The sequence below is a fragment of the Populus alba genome, chromosome 10 (genome assembly GCF_005239225.2).
Source record: "Populus alba chromosome 10, ASM523922v2, whole genome shotgun sequence".
NCBI lineage: Eukaryota > Viridiplantae > Streptophyta > Magnoliopsida > Malpighiales > Salicaceae > Populus > Populus alba.
Genome location: NC_133293.1, coordinates 7,662,530 through 7,681,459, shown reverse-complemented (window position 1 = coordinate 7,681,459; position 18,930 = coordinate 7,662,530). Strand labels below are relative to the sequence as shown.

The following is an 18,930-nucleotide window of genomic DNA, read 5'->3' as shown; positions in this document are numbered from 1 at the left end:
TCATCTTTTCTATACATTTTGTCATTAAAACTTTTATTTTTTTTTTTCAAATATAATCATTCAACGAGTTATGTTGTCATGTTTCTAAGTGATGGGATTTTTCTTTTTATCTTTCAAAACTTTCTATGCCTATGCTATAGTGTTATTGGATATCGTGATATTCCTGACATTAAATTAAAGATCAAATTTAAAAAAATTTAATTTTTATTTTGTACTCAAAAACAAAAAATTGAGAAAAATCAAGGGATGAAAACTAAACATATTTAAAACAAAAACCTACTTTCAGCATACATTATTCAAAAGGCGTGTAAAAGTTTAATTTGATTCCCTAAAGTTTTTGATATTTTGCCATTTTGGTTTTTCCGATAACTTTTATATTAAAAACACTAGCTTCATTTATTCTAGGCATTTCAATCTTCTCTATTGTAAATAAAAAGGAGAGAAAAAGTTGCTAAAAGAGAGAGATTGAGATAAATACATTCTGGTGATCTTACCATTCTAACGCGACCAAATAACTATGATTTTGTGGATGTTTTATGAATGAGAATTCAATAAAGATTGTTTCTATTAAATTTGATTTTATTTTGAGTTTTTAGTTTGATTAAAATGTCTTTTATGATAAATAAAGATATGATTTTAGAGGTTGATATAAATGTTTTTTTGTTAAAAAAAGTAGGGTTGAAACATTAGATTTAGGGTTCAAAACTCAATAGATCTTTTATTTTTCACCATAATAGCCTTTGATAACTAGAAACTATTGCAGACGACCCATTGTTTGTTTGATTTTTTTTTTTTTTAATTTAAAAGGTATCATCCTCCCAGTCTCACTACCCTGGCATTCTAGGCCCAAACATGAACATGCTTTTTCATGTGGGCAAATATGAATGGCCCTTCTTAAAGCCGCAAGGACATTTGACCTTTATTTTTTTATTGCTTTTTTTTTTATATTTATTTATTAGTAAGATTTTTTTAAAAAATGATATTTAAATAATTATATGATTGTGCCATAGTTTTTAAATAATATAGGACCTCTTATGGTAATATTAACAATTATTTTTTTCAATAATTATATATGTATCTAATATGCATAATTTCTTTTTTAAAAAAATGCTTATGAATAGGCAATGTGAATAAAAAAATTATTTCGTTATTTTTTATTGTAAAATTTTATATAATTTCTCTCACATTTATTTTCTTCAATTTTTAATATATTTCGATCAAATTATTGAATCATGATTTTTTTTTAATTTTTTTTCAAAGATTATGATAAGTTTTTTTTTTTTTATATATATATAAAAATGTTGTTGATAAAAAAACATGTTTGTAATAAAGAAAAAAAAAAGAAATACAATGAATAAAGGAAGGATTGCTTTATTAAAAGATATATTTTTTCCTCTCTATTTCAAATCATTTGATTTATTTTGGAAATATTTATTATTGATTGTCTTTAGTTTTTATTGAATAACCACGCTACTAAATAAAAAATGCATTCATTAATTAGAAAAGAGAATTTAGACTCAAATTTGTATCTTTTCTATAGAATTTAAATCATTGACTTTATTGAATATCCCATTTTAATTCCATTAAAATTAAATAAAAAAAATTAAAAATTTCCCACGACAACGACAAGAGATCAAATACTTGCACATGTATCTATTTTTTTTTTTTTTTTAATTTCTTGTGAGGAAGTCCAACTTTCCATTTTTAGTCTGTAATTAAAGTTAACATTTTTTTTTATATATAATTTATCAATTCTTATATTTATTAAATTTATTATTATTAAATATCATACATTGTAATTCCTAATTCTCAATTACTAAAATTTGTGATGCAGGAAAACATATCCAACTAACATCGTTTTCTATTGTCGCGAGTATGTAGCTAGTGTTCTTCTAAATATAATAATTTAAATAATTATCTGATTATATCATAGTTTTAAAAATAATATTAGGGCTTCTTAATGACAAATATTTATTAACAATTATTTTATGAATAATTATATATGAATTTAATATGTATATTTTCTTTTTTAATATGCCTTATGAATATTCAATGGGAATAAAAAGTCTTTTTTGTTATTTTCTTATTGTAAAATTTTATATACTTTTTTCTCACATTTATTATTCTTAAAATTTTCATATAATTGGATAAAATCATTGAATTATGTGTTTTTTTTATTTTCTTTTAAGATTATGATAAGCTTTTTTTCCTTTTAAAACAATGCTTTGGATAGAAAAAAGAATATCTTTTTTGTCAAGAAAAAAAAAAAACAAAGAAACACATGAACAAGGGAAGGGATGATATATATATTTTTTCTCCTTTTTTTCTCCTTATTTGAATCTTTTGAAGCCAAGGCATGCTTGCTCTTATTTTTTTTATTTTGTTTTTCATTTTATAAAAAAATTATTTTTATTAAGTGTTTCTCTCTAAACACTCTTAGCTATTCTCTCTCTTTTTTTTTGTGCTATTTAATAATGCTAAATCTCAAACTTTTTTTATAGAGATGAAGTCATAAATAGTTAAAAAATTAAACTAATATAAAAAAATTCTAATTTAATTAATTACTCAATCTCAATCGATTGATTTATTCTTAAGTAATCAACCGATGTAACTAATTTCTAGATATCAGATTACTTTTCAAACATAGATGTCATTTTCGTGAACCCGTTTTTTTTCTTCAAAGCTAGTCTTTAGTCTTTTAAAGCAAAAGTGGCTTCAGATAGTAGGAAAAAAATGTAGGGAAATTGGATTTTTGGAGGTGGAAACGGCGGAAAAAACAAATGAATACATGAGGGTAAGTTGTTTGATTAGGCTTTAGGTGTTAATTACAGTACTATAGAGGAATTGTAAATTCAAACAAGAAAATAATAAAGAGTCTGTCCAAATACACATTGGACTCGCCAACAATTAATTGAGAATCAAACTCGAGAGAGCATATGCTTGAGGATTGAAGATGTACATATATAACCACAACACACATCATCACCACCACCACCACCACCACCACCACCACCTGCTCCAGTGCAAAACATCTGATGCCATTTTACTTATTCTGAACATGACAGTATACGAGGTCTTTACTCTTTAGCTAGCATCCAGTTGGGGCAACTAATTCGAGCAACTCCCTGTCATCTTGGAATTTGACCATGTCTTCCTCAGTTAGTTGCACCTTTGCCTCTATTCCTTCACCAGATACAGTGTCCGTAAAAGCAATCTGATTTTTGAAAGTCAAGCTCGGAGAACCAGCCCATATCGGCTTCCCCCACCCAAAATCGGCTTCATATATAGGGAGTCCGCATAAGCTAGTGAAGGTGAAACGTACCACCTCCCCTCTCGCAACTCTCTGGACTTGCTCTCCCACCGAACCCAACATGCCCCCTCCTTGAAGTGTTTTCACGTACTCACTATCTACTTTTTTTATCGACTCTCTTATTTGACCAACTAGATTGCAACCTTCACCCATGGATGGAACTGTTTTGGCAGCCCAGGAGATGTTTCCGAAGGAGTATTCTGATCGTGGCGGGCACATGATTGACCGCAGATTCATGTAGTGAACCAGTTCATGGACTGTATCTGCTTTCCATTCGACCATGGTTGCAGCTACGATCCGGCTCCATAGGAAAGCTGACAAGACATCAATGGGAGATGGGCGTTGCAGTTTTTCTGTATTTGTCGCTTTATAGTATTTGGCTATAAGTGCCTCTATGGAAGACTTGCTGAAAAAAAACCTTTTCGCCACAATATTCGTTTTAAAGATGGCATTTCTTGGGTCATATCCAAAGAGACTCCTGGCGGGGAAGAGCGTGGCCGATTCGAACTGTGGACGCTCTTGGTCAGGTTCACCACGAAAAGTGGCGGCCCAACTTTTGAAAAACACGAAAAAAGAAAAGATATCTGATATCTTGTGGGAGATGCACAAACCAATACCGATTCCTCCACATTCAAAGATGTTGAATTGGACGCCGGAGAGAAATTCGTGGTCACCATCACATTCAAATGGGAGAAATTTGTTGAGTTCACCAGGTTCTCGACTCTCAAGTACATGAACAAGCTTAAACTTGACTCGCACTTGCAGAAATGGGACCCCCCCATCGTTGCAATCTACGTAAATATTGTCTTTAAGGCGTCCGGCCAGTGGATAGAAGTGAGTTAAGACATTGGACAAGGACTGCTGAAGCTGTTCAAGAATCTCAAGGTTGTCGAATTTGGTGTCAGCATCATCTGCTGGATAGAAGAAAACGAAGGAAGTATACACTGGTGGACATAATTGATCGGTAAAGGAGAGTTGGTAATGACGAAGGTGATCGAGGGTTGGAGAAGATGGCTTTAATTTATCTTTCTAAGATATCAGTTCCATTTGCAGTCTTCATCCTCTCTTGGAGAATTCTCGACCATACACAGGCAAAGTATATCTTATCTTATAGAAGAGGAATTAATTAGACCACACATGGCCATGGGAGTATTATATTGCTCCCATACGTTGAGAGGTCCTTTTCTCATGGGGAGTTACGCTATATATATATATATCCTTTTCTCATGGGGAGTTACGCTATATATATATATATCCTTTTCTCATGGGAGTTACGCTATATATATATATATATATTAATTAGACACACATGGCCATGAGAGTATTATATTGCTCCCATACGTTGAGTGGTCCCATTTCTCATGGGGAATTACGCTATATATATATATAATATATATATATATATATATTATTACATGACCCCGTGGGATGCTGCGAGTCATTTTTTTTTTGCATATAAAAATATTAAAAAAAATAAAAATTTAAAAAATTTTGAGTTTTTCTGCAAAGCTATACTTAAGAATCTTGGATTTGGCAACAACGCATGATCTAAGAGTAATATTTATAATATTAATAATAAAATTAAACTTGCATGACCCAAGTTTAACTGAGCCTGACTGTTAAAACCGGATCCAAAAATATTGGATGTGGGTCTAGCTATAAGATTTGTGTCATAAAAGTGTAATAATTAAATAGATTAATTAAAAAAACAAAGAAAAAAAATCAACAAGAAGGAAAAAACTAATGAAGAAAAAGAAAAAAAATGAATTAATTGGGTTAACCCTTTAAACCAGGTTATCCCGTAAAACCTGAGATTCACATCATGAAAGTTTAATAACTAAATAGAAAAAAATAACGGGTTTACCCAGAATTAACTAGGTTAACCCATCAAACCAAGTTAACCCGTCAAGCCCAGGACACGTGTCATGAAAGTATGAAAGTTTGATAATTAAATAGAAAAAAAATTAACTTTAACAAAACTAAATTAAATAAAAAAAATAACTCGTCAAATTAGGTTAACCCTCAAACCCGAGATCCGTATCATGAAAATCTGATAACTAAATAAAAAAAATTTAACATTAATAAACTAAATCAAACAAAAAAAAATTCATTAAAAAAATTAAAAAGAAAGAAAAAGAAAAAAACAGTTATATAATATAATATATAATTATAATTATAATTATAATATAATAATATATTAATAAGTAAATATATTAGTAAAAGGCGTGACATGCCCGCGTGATGCCGCGGGCTTGTGGCATGCTTGTGTATTATCATGGATTTGTAAAAAAAATCATAAAAAAAAATTGTTACCATCTGTTGTTATCTATTTTTGGGTTCCATATAAAAAAAAATGAGAAAAAACAAAAAAAAAAATATTCGGAAGAAATCCAAAAAATAATAGAAGCAAGAAAAGGATGCTAGAATGCCGAAGAAAGGTCAAAATTGGTTTAGGAGCAAAAATAAAAAAAGTTAAAATTTGACAGTATATTTTTTTACTGATGAGAGCCCTGGAGACAAGAAAAATTCAATTTGAGGAAGAAAAGTTCAAAATCAAATGTTTATGGACTCAATTAAATTTTATCTAAGGTTTAATTAAATTTATGGAGGGTTTGATTGCAAGAAAAAAAATTGATTTTTAAGTCAATTTAAGCTTTTATTAGAAGAAATTAAAGTTCTAGGTTCCTCTTATAATTTTGAAGAGTTGATTTGGCCAAATCAGGGGCTTAATTGCATAGTTATTGAAGTTTGATGGCCAATTAGGGACTTAATTGAAAGAATCTGAAACCAGGGACCAAACCAGAAAAGACGCTAAAATCAAGGGATCTAATTACAACTCATCTGGGGGGCTTGGTTACAAAATTGTCAAAACAACCAAGGACCGAATCGAAAATATTCATTTTGAAATTTTGAAACGGCGTTGTTTCCTCAAAGAGCATTATTTACTGTCTCCTTCAAAGAAAGCCGTTTTTAGCAGTAAAATAGGGATATGTTTTGCAGCAAATTGCTCCAATTAGGGGCACATTTTATGGCTCCTATCTCGCTGTCTCCAAATTACAAGACGAACGAGGGGAGAAAAAGAAGGAGACAAAGGGAGAGTACAGTGAAGAGAGGAAAGAAAACCGAGACGAACGAAAAAAAAGGGGCAGAAAGAAGAGAGCCGCACCAGCACTGCCAACGCCATTTTCAGCTCATCATCTTCTTCGTCCAGCAGCCACTGCCATTCTCCATCACAGCCGCTCCAGCACTGCACAACAGAAAGGAGAAAGAAGAAGAGAAAGGGAGAGCAGGGACAGAAAGAAAACGGGAAAATAAAGGAGGAGAACGAGGCGAGACAGAGAGGAGGAAGAGAGCAGAACAGAGAAGGAAAAGCAACGAGAGAGGAAAGAAAAAACAGAGGGAGAGGGGAACGCAAGGAAGAGAAAACAATGGGGAACGTAAGGAAGAGCATAAGAAACTAAAGAGAAGGAAGCAGAGAGAGGAGAACAACCCAGCAGAGTAGCACAACCATCGGCCTCCTTTCTCCAATACCAGAGGAAGCCACCATCACCACCGGCTTCACTCTCTTCAGAACCAGGGAACCAGCAGAGGAGGCCAGCATCACCATAGGATTTTCCTTCTCCAGAATCACGAAGCCAGCGGAGTAGGTTAGCACAACCATCAGCTTCCTTTCTTCAAAACCAGATCTGTTTTTCTTCCGTTCTCTAACTCTGCAAAAAAAAAAAAAAAAATGCATGTTACTGTGCGAAGGTAATTTAATTACCTTCGCACAGTCCGTGAAGAAATTCACGCGTGCTTTATGTTCTTTATCCGCGTCACTGGTTTGGACCAGTGACCCAGCTAGGCCTGCGAGGTCCAGCCCTGTCCCAGCCCGGTCCAAAAAAAAAATTCAAAAAATTATTTTAAAAATTCTATGATTTTCCATAATTTTTTTACTGCATTTTAATTAATATTAGTTTGTATTTTTATACTATAAAGATACAAATACGGTATTAAATTACACGGTTTTCGTCAAGACATTGAAAAATAAAAAATAAAAAAATATTTTTTTTATGCATATGGCCAAGTCTCTCTAAAAAAATAATAAAAAAAAATCATATTGTATCTTCATAAAAAAAAACTAAAAGGTTTTAGCATGCATGTTGAGCTTTAATAACCAGTTTATTAAAGTTACGAAAACTAGGCCAATATTTCAAAAATTTTAAAAAACTTATTTTTTTTCTTTTAATATTTAGGGTTATGATCTTATACGTAAGACATACTCTGGATATTAAGTTTTTTTGTTGAGGTTAGAACAGTTAATTTTCCAATAAGTTAAGGATCTCCTTACCGAAGTGAACTTTTATTAAATTACAGACGGACCAACATCTAGAAAGCACGACAAGACTTTAGATTTATCAGACAATAAAAACAATGCAGCTTACCTTAGGTAGGGCGTATTTGGGGTGCTAATACCTTCCCTTTACGCAACCAGTCCCCGTACCCGATCTCTAAGACCAGTTAGGGTTCCTAGTAACCAAAATACTAGGTGGCGACTCCCATTCTAATTTTTTTCACTAGTAAAAGACAAGAATTCCTTGTCTCCCCACATTCCACACATTTTTAGATAATGCCAAATTTGAGGGTGGATGTTTTCGCCGCGACACTGCACATGTGCGACACCATTCACAATATTTTAAAGGAAAAAACTATAAAGCTATATTCTCAACCAGCTCAATATTAAAAAAAAAAAAAACAAAATCAACAACAACAATTACGAAAAAAAACACAAAAAAATGAAAAAAAAAATGGCAATTTTGGAAGAAAAAAAATCAAAACACAAATAATAAAAAAAATGAAAAAAAAAACATGTGGGGAAAGTTAAAGCTAAATTTTCAACCAGTTCAATATTAAAATCATTTAAGAAAACACTGTAGCAATCTATAGTGTTTTCTGAGGAAATATACAATTATAATTCTCAACCAGCTCAATATAAAAAAAAAAATCAACAAATATAATTTTGACAAATATAAAAAAAACGAAAGGAAAAAAAACATGCAGGGAAAACTATAACAATCTATAATGTTTTATGAGAAAATCTAAAGTTATAATTTTTAATCAGCTCAATATTAAAAGCAATAAAAACGACAAAGACAATTAAAAAAAACATAAAAAAAAATCATATGGAAAAACATTGTAGCAATCAACGGTGTTTTAAGGAAAAAAAAGCTAAATTGTTAACCAGTTCAGTATGAAAAAAATAAATTTGACAAAAACATATTTGAAAAAAAAACATCGACAAAAAAAACATGTGGGGAAACATTGTGGCAATGCAAAAATCATGTGGGACAACACTGTAGCAATCTACAGTGATTTAAATAACTACAAAGCCAAATTTTCAATCAGCTTAATATGAAAAGAATAAAATCGAAAAAGATAATTCTGAAAAAAAAATTATTTAATAAAAAACGATGTAGAGAAACATTGTAGCAATCTAGTGTTTTAAAGAAAAAAATTAAAAAACTAAATTCTCAATCAGCTCAATAGTAAAAAAGTAAAATCAACAAAAATAATTATGAAAAAAAAATGAAAATATAAAGAAGAAAGATAATTTTGGAAAAAATTTTAAAAAAATGAAAAACAAAACATGGGGAAAGCTAAAGCTAAAGCTAAAGCTAAAGCTAAAGCTAAATTCTCAACGAACTCAATATTAAAAAAATAAATTCAACAAAGATAATTTAAAAAAAAAAAACATGTGGGGGAAACACTGCAGCCAAACAAATACCATGTAAAGGAAACACTTTAGTAATCCACAGTGTTTTTTTTTTTTGAAAATAGGTACAAAGCTAAGTTCTCAACCAGCTCAATATATAAAAAAAAACTGACAAAGATTATTTAAAAAAATAAAAAGAAGTCAATTTTGGGTAAAAGAAATGAAAAAAAAAACATGTAAAAAAAGGAAACAAAAGCGAAAAAAAAAACACGTGGGGAAAGCTATAGTGTTTTATGGAAAAAAACAAAAAACTAAATTTTCAACCAACTCAATAGTAAAAAAATAAAATCAACAAAAATAATTCTGGAAAAAAAAAAAAAGAAAATATTTAAAAAATGAAAATTTTGGAAAAAAAGAAAAACAAATAAAAAAAATAAAAAAACATGCGGGGAAAAGCTAAAGTTAGATTATTAGCCACCTCAGTATTGAAAAAATAAATTCGATAAAGATAATATTTTAATAAAATATGTGGGGAAACACTGCATCAAAATAAAAACTATGTAGGGGAAACACTGTAGCAATCCATATTGTTTTTTTTTTTTTTTTTAAAAAACTACAAAGCTAAATTCTCAACCAACTTAATATAAAAAAAATAAAATCTACAAATACCATCTTGAAAAAGAAAAGAATAAACAAATCATAAAAAAAAAAAAAAACAATGTATGAGAATATTATAGCAATTCACAATATTTTAAAGAAAAAAAGTACATAGTTAAATTTTTAACCAGCTCAATATTTAAAAACATTAGCTAAGATAATTTTGAAAAAAAATTAAAAAAAAGAAAAAAAGAAGAAGAAGTCAATTTTGGGTAAAAAAAAAAGAAAAAAAAACATGTAAAAAAAAAGAAGAAGAAACAAAAGCGAAAAAAAAAAGAACTGCTACAAAAAAAAAACCTGCTACGGTAAAAAACCTACGCGTTTTAGAGTCTTTATATATATATATTGGTGTACTAATTTTTTTTAAAAATGTTTAATCAAATATTTGTTTTCTGGATTTTATTGATTGTTTTATTTATATATTTTAGATATTTAGGTGGTGTCTTGAAACGTAGTAATAGTTGTTTTTTAAAGTATTTTTTACTTTAGAAATATATTAAAATAATTTTTTTTAATATCAGCACATCAAAATGATTTAAAAACATAAAAAAATAAATTAATTTGAAGCAAATAATTTTTTTTTAAATTTTTCCAAAAACATTTTTAAAATACAAAAATAAATAGGACATATTAAGAAAAAAATATACAGGAGTGCTATACCAACTTTTAGCCTTTCTCAATTAAATACATGAATTTTAATTTTTTTCATTTCATGAGATTGTGTAAATCTAGTAATTTCCAGTTTATTTTTCATATCACTACCACATATCAAAAATTAATTTATTTTTTTTTAAAATTCACTTTTCAAGGAATTCACTTTAAAAAAAAAAACTATTTTTTTGGAAACAAACGGTGTCAAATCCATGATAAATATCTTAGTTGAATTTGTAAATCATTTATTTATTTTAATTAATCATAAAATAGTTTTTAACCATAGTACATATAACTTCCTATTAATTAAAAGAGCTTTCTTTTAACATGATTTATTTTAATTGAGGATATTTTCATTTATTAAATATAACATTAATTTGGAGAGTAACTTTACTGGAAAAAAAATATTGATGAAACTGTCCTGATAGAAAAAAGTTACGTGAACAAAAAGGAGTGCTTGATTGACATAAAGTGAAGTTGGTGCGCCAACAACAAGTTAATATCAAACAAGACATATCAGATAATTGATTGAGGTTGTACGGAAATTGATTGTTTTTAAAAAATTAATGTACTAATAAAACAATTAAAAATATATATACTTGATTGAGTTTTTATATATATATATATATATATATATATATATATATATATAGTTTATTTATAGTGTAATTATTATTTTTGTCTAACTGACTTATATTTCTGGTAATTAAGCACTATAACAAGTGGCATAAACCATTCTTCTTCTTCTTCTTTTTTTTTTTTTTTATGAAAAACATATTAAAAAATCATTTATATTATTTTTAACACACCAACTTAAATGAAAGCTTTTTGGACTTGAAACTTACACAAATCTATATTACCTTGTGCTTAATTTTTATCAAATAAACGGGGAAGGTGAGATTCGAACTCGGGACCGCTTGATTATAATGGCTTTGATACCATGTCAAAGAACCATCTCAATCTAATAACTTAAGCTGTCGGGTGAGATTTCAATATATATTTTTTATATATATATTTTTTGAAAAAATCATTATAGAATGAAACAGAAAGACCACAAGACAGGTCATTTCAAAATACAAATTAAGAAGGAAAAATATACAAATTAAGAAAGGAAAAATAAAAGATCACAGGCATGGATAAGCGATATATCCCACCTTTTTGTGATCAATTATTTAGATGAACGTTTTAATTCTGTGTCAATTAAAAGAATTTTCAAAATAAAATTAGTGGGGTTGTAGTTAGTAAATGATTTCACTATACGTCAACAAATCTTATGATTTGATTTAATTATTCATTTTTAAACAGGGAAATGTCGTATGATTTGTCGCAGCTAGATCTTGATTGCATATTTTTTTTTATTTAATAATTTTATGCCTTTTAAGGTTGATGTATGCTTTGTTTAATTTTTCTCTTACAGTATATGACACCACCTTCCCCTTTTTCCTTGCACACCACTGCAAGCAGTTTTTTATTCTATGACTTTAACTTGTAGTGATTCATATCAAATTTGATATATTTTTTACGACTGAATGTTGGGGATTATCCGTAATCCCTTCCTGATTCTTAGCTTATAATTATAGGAATATAATATATTATATTTATATTATAATTCTTTCCTTTTTAATAGGCAAGGTATACATGTAAACATTCTCTATATAAATAAAACATAATCTTTATCTTAAAATGTGGTTTTCTCATCACATTCTCATGGAGAGCTTTTTTAAATTAAATTTTAAAAATCTTCCTCCCTTCTTTTTTATAGCAGAGCCCCTCTCCTTTAATATCATGGTTCATATGATCACCATTAAACTCTTAGCGACAAATATTTTGCTCTAAAAAGGCTAGCTCATTTCTCTTCTTTAATGCCAAGGTTTTTGAGCTCTTCTAGGTTAAATTCTAAAAATCTTCCTCCCTTCTTCCTCATGGCAGAGCCCCTCTCCTTCAATATCATGGTTTTACATGATCACCATTAAGCTCTTGACCACAAATATTTTTCTCTTAAAAAGTTAGCTCATTCCTTTTCTTCAATGCTAAGGTTGCATTGGTTTCATTGATGGTTCTCACATGACTTCAGATTCAACTGCACTCACCACCTTTGAGTAATATGTTGCTAAGGATAAGGTTATTGTGGGAAATGAGGCTCCTTTTCCCATCACCCATACGGGTACCTCTCAACCCTCTCCAAATTTAAAATTACTTGATGTTTTATTGGTACCACATCTCACCAAAAATCTCATGCCCATTAGTAAATCGACTAAAGACTTTCCTCTTTTGGTCACATTTACTTACTCTTCTTTTATTATATAGAACAAGATCACAAGAATAATGGTGGCAATCGAAATATGTGATGACGATCTTTATGTGCTAGAGTGAGGCAATGTTGCTCTCATTTCTGTCCTAAATAAATATGTCCTTACAACGTCATATGATATATAATATGCATGTCTTAGTCATGTTAACCACTATATTATTTCTTTATTAAATAAAAAAGACATTTATCCCTTACTTCTATTTTGCTTGATCTTGCTATTTGTGTTACATGTTAGATTGCTAAAAGTCATAAACTTTCATTTTCTACTAATAATACTCGATTCAACTCTATTTTAGGTCTTATTCACTGCGACATCTGCGACCCAGCTCTTATCTGAGTCAACATTATCTTGCTTATTTGAGTCAACATGTTTTAGGTCTCTTACATGCCTTCCTCACTGCATCTAAGCCCCATGGATTCAAGACTGCTGCCAAAAACCCTGCATGGCTCGCTGTTATAGATGAAGAACTCAATGCTCTCCATGGAAATTGCACCTGAGATATTGTTCCTCGGCCTCCCAAAACAAACATTATAGGTTCCAAATGGTTTTTTTCATAAAAAGTATCAGTCTAACAAATCTACTGACCGATTTAAGGCCTGTCTTGTTGCCAAGGATACACTCAACTCCCTAGTATTGACTACACTGACATCTTTAGTCCAGTTGTCAAAGCTTTTATTGTTTGTATAATGCTTTCATTAGCCATCACTCATGGTTGGCCTCTTCACTAATTTGATGTTAAAAATGCTTTTCTTCATAGTATTTGGCAGGAACATGTCTATATGGAGCAACCTCCTGGATATGTTGATCCTTATTTTCCTCAGCATATTTGCTAACTTAAGAAAGCTCTTTATGGCCTAAAATAGGCTATGCGTGTTTGGTTTCAACGGTTCAGCTCATTTATTTTAAAACTTGGTTTTACCTGTACTCATCCTGGTACCTTTTTATTTGTTCTGCATTGCTAGCAGCACATCATTTATCTCTTACTCTATGTTGATGATATTATTCTCACTAGCAACAATAACTCTCTTCTCAACAGCTTCACTTAGAATTCACCACCAAAGAACTTAGGTTCTCTCAGTTACTTTCTTGGTCTTGAAGCCACCTCTACCTCAACAAGACTCTTTCTCAATTAGACCAAGTATGCTCTCAACATTCTTACGCGGGCTCAACTCCTTGATTTCAAACTGATATCCACTTTTATAGTTATCACTCAATATCTTTCCTCTGCTGGTTCACTATTTGTAGATATCACTTTGTATTGTTCTCTTGTTAGTGCCCTGCAATACTAGACCATCACTAGTCCTGACATTGCTCATTCAGAAAACTCATTCAGCCAATACTTGCATGCTCCAACCGATGAACATTTTCAAGTTGTGAAGCGCATCCTTCGATATGTCAAGGGCACTCTTCACTATGACCTTTTATTCATTACCTCCTTTTTTATTCGCATTACTACGTACTCTGATGCTGATTGGGCTAGATGCCTTGACACTAGGCACTCTACTTCTGGTTATTCCATCTATCTTGGTGACAACCTTGTTTCTTGGAGTGCCAAAAAGCAACCTACGATATCTCACTCTAGCTGTGAATTTGAGTATCATGCCCTTACTTCAACTGTTGCCGAGGTTTTTTGATTAGATCATCTCTTACGTGATTTACACATCCCTCGTATAGATTGACCTCTCTTTCTTTGTGACAACAATAATGCCATCTTTTTAAGCTACAATCTAGTCTCTTATAAAATATTTATGCAATTAAACCTCTAATTTGACCAAATTAACTCTTTAAAATTACAAATTGACCTCCAGACTTTAATTTCTTCAAATTAAAGCTCAAAATTGACTTCAAATAAATTTTTTTCTTGCATTTAAGTCTTTAATAAAATTAATTAAGCCTTTTAAGATTCTCATTGAATCCTTAATTACCCATCCAAATTTGTGTTTCTTTACCCAAAATAAAAATATTTTCACTAGTGGAGCTTTTTTTCCAGTCAAAACAGGGTTTTAATTTGACCAATCTTATACATTTTAATCATCGAATTTTTCCACTTATCATCTTAGTTCTTCACCCTAATCTTGAATAATTTTCTAGGCTTCATATATATATATATATATTATGTGCGGTGAAAAATGGGTAATAAAGGAAAGTTTTAGTGAAAGGTTTGGCAAGGACTATAATGTAGAATAGTATGAATTATCTAGCATATTAGGTACTAATTCATTTTTGATGCAATTATACTGGATTGAGAATATGTTTTCTGCTTTTTATTTCTCAATGTTCCATTTTGGATTTGTTTTTATAATCCTAATTTTGTTTATACTAGTATAAATTTGTTAAGAAATAAGGAGCTTGTAACATATTAGAATAATTACTACTTGTATATTGTTATGCTACGATAACTATTGCTATTGCTGTATCTTTTCTTTGTTTTGTTGGATTTACAAATGGTAAGGCAAATTGCACTGCAGGCGCATGTTCTTTCATCCGCAAGCTGCACCAACCAATTTCAAGCAATTAACCTCTTCTTCGTGCATTAAATGGAGCGTTTGACAAATTCAAGACATTCTCTTAAATGAATTGAGATATTCTATTTTCTTGGAAACATAATAAAATATTAAATTTAAATTGAATAGACAAGATTCAGTTTATAATATATATAAACGGTAACAATTTAAAACATAATCTTTATTATTTTATTTTTCTCCCATAATTCAGATTATTTAATTCAAAATGAATAGCCAAATTTGAAACATAATCTATGTTGCGAGTTCTTTCTTCTTCTTCTTTTATTTTAATTTGTTGAATTTACATGCTAAATTAATAATACTTCGAAAAGCTTATAATATTACCCAGATTGATTCAACACAGTCGAAACCACCATAAGGACCAAACCTAATTAAGAAAGTACTTACCAATATACTAATAACGATATGTAATTAATGTAGTCTGCTTAACATTTGGTTGGTACAATATACTGAAGCAACTCCTCATCCTCTTGGAATTTGGCCATGTCTTCCTCCTTCAAGTGCACAAGTGCTTCTATTCCATCACCTGATGCAGTGTCCATGAAAACAACTAGGTTCTTGAAGGTGAGACTTGGAGAGCCTACCCATATAGGTTTCGCCCACCCAAAATCAGCTTCATACAAAGGAAACCTGCACAAGCTTGTGAAGTTCAAATGAATCACCTCACCTCTGAGAAATCTTGCGGCTTGTTCTTTGATGAAGCCCAAGTGCTCACCGCCCCTTTGAAGTTTCTTCACGTATTCTTTGTCAAGTTTACCAATTGAGACTCTGATCTGACTAGCAAGATTGTAGTTTTCCTCGCCAGTATCATTGGATGGAATTGTGAATGCAATCCGACAGTAGTTTCCGAAGGAGTATTCTGGGAGCGGAGGTTCCATCCTCGAGCGCAGGTTCACTGCATGAACCATGGAGTAAATTCTTTCAGGTCTTGATTCTACTTTAGTGGCAGCAGTGAAGCGTTGCCATATGAATACTGACAAGGCCTCAACACGTGATGGTGGTCGCTGATTGTCCAAGCTTCCACTTGCAGGACTGCATTTTTCTTTTAGCTGCTCTATTGAAGAGGAGCGGAACACGAACCTTCTTGTCACAACTTCTTCTTTAGTGATACCAGTGGCTGGTTGAAACCCTGATATGTTAATAGGTGGGAAGAGAGTTGCAGAGATAAAGTCTGGTCTTGATATATGATCTGCTTCTCCACGAGCAGTGGCAGCCCAATATTTGATAAACGTGAAAAGTGATGATGCATCTCCAACTTTGTGCGAGATGCACAGACCAATAACAATTCCACCACACTCAAAGATGTTGTACTGGATGCCTAGAGGCAGCTCTTCAGCATCATCTAGTGCAAATGGGATCAACTTGTTGAGTTCACTAGGATCTGGATTCTCTACAACTTGTGGAAGTCGGCACTTGACTTCTGCCTGGAAAAATGGAATGCCCTCATCGTTGCACTCTACGAAAAGGTTGTCCTTAATACGTCCGGCTAAGGGATAGTAAAGGTTTAAGACCTCAGACAAGGATTGCTTGAGCTGGTTAGGTTTCTCTATGTTGCTGATCTTGACATCACCGTCTGCTGGATAGAAGAGGAGCAGAGGGTTATAGGTTGGGGGAGAGATTTGATCAAGAAAGGAGAGCTGGTAATGGCGAAGGTGATCTGGGGTTGGAGAAGATGGCTTGATGATCTCGTTGGAGATTACTTCAGTTTCAATCTTCATTTCAGCTACTATTTAACTTGGTCGTTTCCCAAAAGTTTGTGTAGTTATCAATTGTGTATTTGGAATTCTACCTTCGTTGCGAAGCTCTTATATAGAGCTAGCTACTTCTGCCATGAAAATTGCACAAGAAAAACCATCCACCAACTGTGGTTCGTGGGCCATGCGTACGTGCTTGGAGGTAAGTTGATTTTTTCCCTACCTCATGGCGCATAAAAAGGCTTTAATTCTAAAAGAAGTGAGGAAAAAGATTCCCATGAATATATAAATTTCAGTGTTGATGGCTTGTTTAAGATTCAATCAAGGTAAATATTTAGGTCATGTTCTATATGATTAATTTAAGTATTTTATTAACTTCTTATTTTTTTTTTAAAAAAGTCATAAATATATTTATTTTAATTTAAATCAGAATTTTGTTTTTATCAAAAGTTGAAGTTTTTAATTCTTAACTCTTGTAGATTTTGATTACAAATACTATACATTTCTTTTAATTTTTTTTAAAAATTGGTTTCAAATCATTTTTTTTTATCAAACATATTTATAATTTAAAGTTCTTTTAACTCATTTTTATCATAAATTATTTATAAGAAACAACTTTTTATGCCATATTAGTCTTTGATGTATAAAGAATAAGAGATAGACACCATCATAACTAATCTAGAAAAGAATATATATATATATATATATGATCATTCGTTTAATAGGAAACATTCTATAATTTATATCCTCACATGTTTGGATCGATAGAGTCACCCATTTGTATCAAAGCCACAATTTAGAAAACATTCACAAATAAAGCTAACTAGGAGGTAAATCATATGTCATCAACTTTAATATAAGAGATCTCAAACTGAATATATATTGTCTTCTAATTTCATAAAATAATAAAATATATATATGGTAGAGATAAGGTCTTTTTCATTATAATAGGCAATATACACTTCTTTCGAAACTAGAAAAAATCATGTTGAATTTTGATGTGAAATTTACTATTAACCATAAAAGAATAAGGAAAGAAGAGAAGAAGAGGCAATAGTAAGAAGGATGTTATTTATTATTTTCTGCATAATTCAAAACAACCTATTGCCTATATTTTATAGCCGACTAAACTGAGAAAGGTAAACAACTTGCTTAAAAATAGAAAAGCACTAACAATACGAAACTAACAATAAGGAAATATTCCTCCCACTATACTAGTTTCCAGCAACCATCAGTAACTAACAAAGACCCATTCCTCATTCACCCCCACGTATGTGTTCCACTATATGCACCATGCACATACCCACGTACCATTCTACTTTGCAGGGGTAAACATATCAATTCCCCACCCTTAAGATTCCTTGTCCGCAAGGAATGCAGGATAGGACTTAGCCAAGCGGCGTTCAACTTCCCAAGTGGCATCATCATCTGAGGCGCCTTTCCATTTAATGAGAACTTCAACCTTGGGACGATATTGGCCTTTTTGGATGACTCTGCGATCAAGAACTATTTCAGGTTAAGGGAGAATGGTGGCTTCATCAGTCACAGGAGGAAGCTGAGTAGAGATGGTAGTGACGGGGCCAACATGTTTTTTTAACATGCTAACATGAGAGACGTTGTGAATCAAAGAACCTAAAGGCAAAGCCAAACGATAACCTACCAGTCCAACTTTTTCTGTGATTTGATATGGACCAAAATACTGGGGTGACAGCTTCAAAGAGCAGTGAAATGCCACCGATGTCTGTCGGTAAGGTTGTAGTTTCAGGTATACAAAGTTGCCCACCTTATAGCTAACCTCACGACGTCGCTGATCCGCTTAACATTTCATCCGCGCTTGAGCTAATGAGAGATTCTTTCTCAACTCACATAGGATGACATCTCGATTATGCAAATATCCATCAACAACCTATATGTTGGAAGTTCCCGGAACATACATAAATAAGTTTGGAGGTGGAACTCCATACACTGCTTCAAAAGGTGTCATTTTGGTTACTGAATGGACTGAGGTGTTATAGCTAAATTCTGCCTATGGAATCCAGTCAATCCATTTGTGTGGTTGGTCCCCTGGAAAACACCGCAAGTACTGCTT

The 18,930-nt window shown here is 31.4% G+C and overlaps 2 protein-coding genes and 1 long non-coding RNA gene across 3 annotated transcripts; 1 reads left to right on the top strand and 2 right to left on the bottom strand.

Moving 5' to 3' along the window:
* Positions 1-2,983: 2,983 nt before the first annotated feature.
* On the bottom strand, positions 2,984-6,971 carry LOC118048923 (stemmadenine O-acetyltransferase). Its single transcript, XM_035058772.2, has 3 exons — positions 6,819-6,971; positions 6,477-6,557; positions 2,984-4,339 (listed from the first exon to the last, which is right to left on the bottom strand). The coding sequence occupies exons 1-3, from the start codon at positions 6,969-6,971 to the stop codon at positions 3,089-3,091; spliced, it is 1,485 nt and encodes a 494-aa protein (XP_034914663.1). The 3' UTR covers positions 2,984-3,088.
* Positions 6,972-11,169: 4,198 nt separating this feature from the next.
* Positions 11,170-13,456, top strand: LOC140955985 (uncharacterized). The gene is made up of 3 exons (XR_012170850.1): positions 11,170-12,474; positions 12,618-12,684; positions 12,918-13,456. It is a non-coding gene; the product is annotated as an uncharacterized lncRNA (long non-coding RNA).
* A 1,934-nt stretch (positions 13,457-15,390) lies between these two features.
* Positions 15,391-16,910, bottom strand: LOC118048836 (stemmadenine O-acetyltransferase). The gene has a single exon (XM_035058659.2). The coding sequence runs from the start codon at positions 16,863-16,865 to the stop codon at positions 15,573-15,575; it is 1,293 nt and encodes a 430-aa protein (XP_034914550.1). The 5' UTR covers positions 16,866-16,910; the 3' UTR covers positions 15,391-15,572.
* Between the last annotated feature and the right edge of the window lie 2,020 nt (positions 16,911-18,930).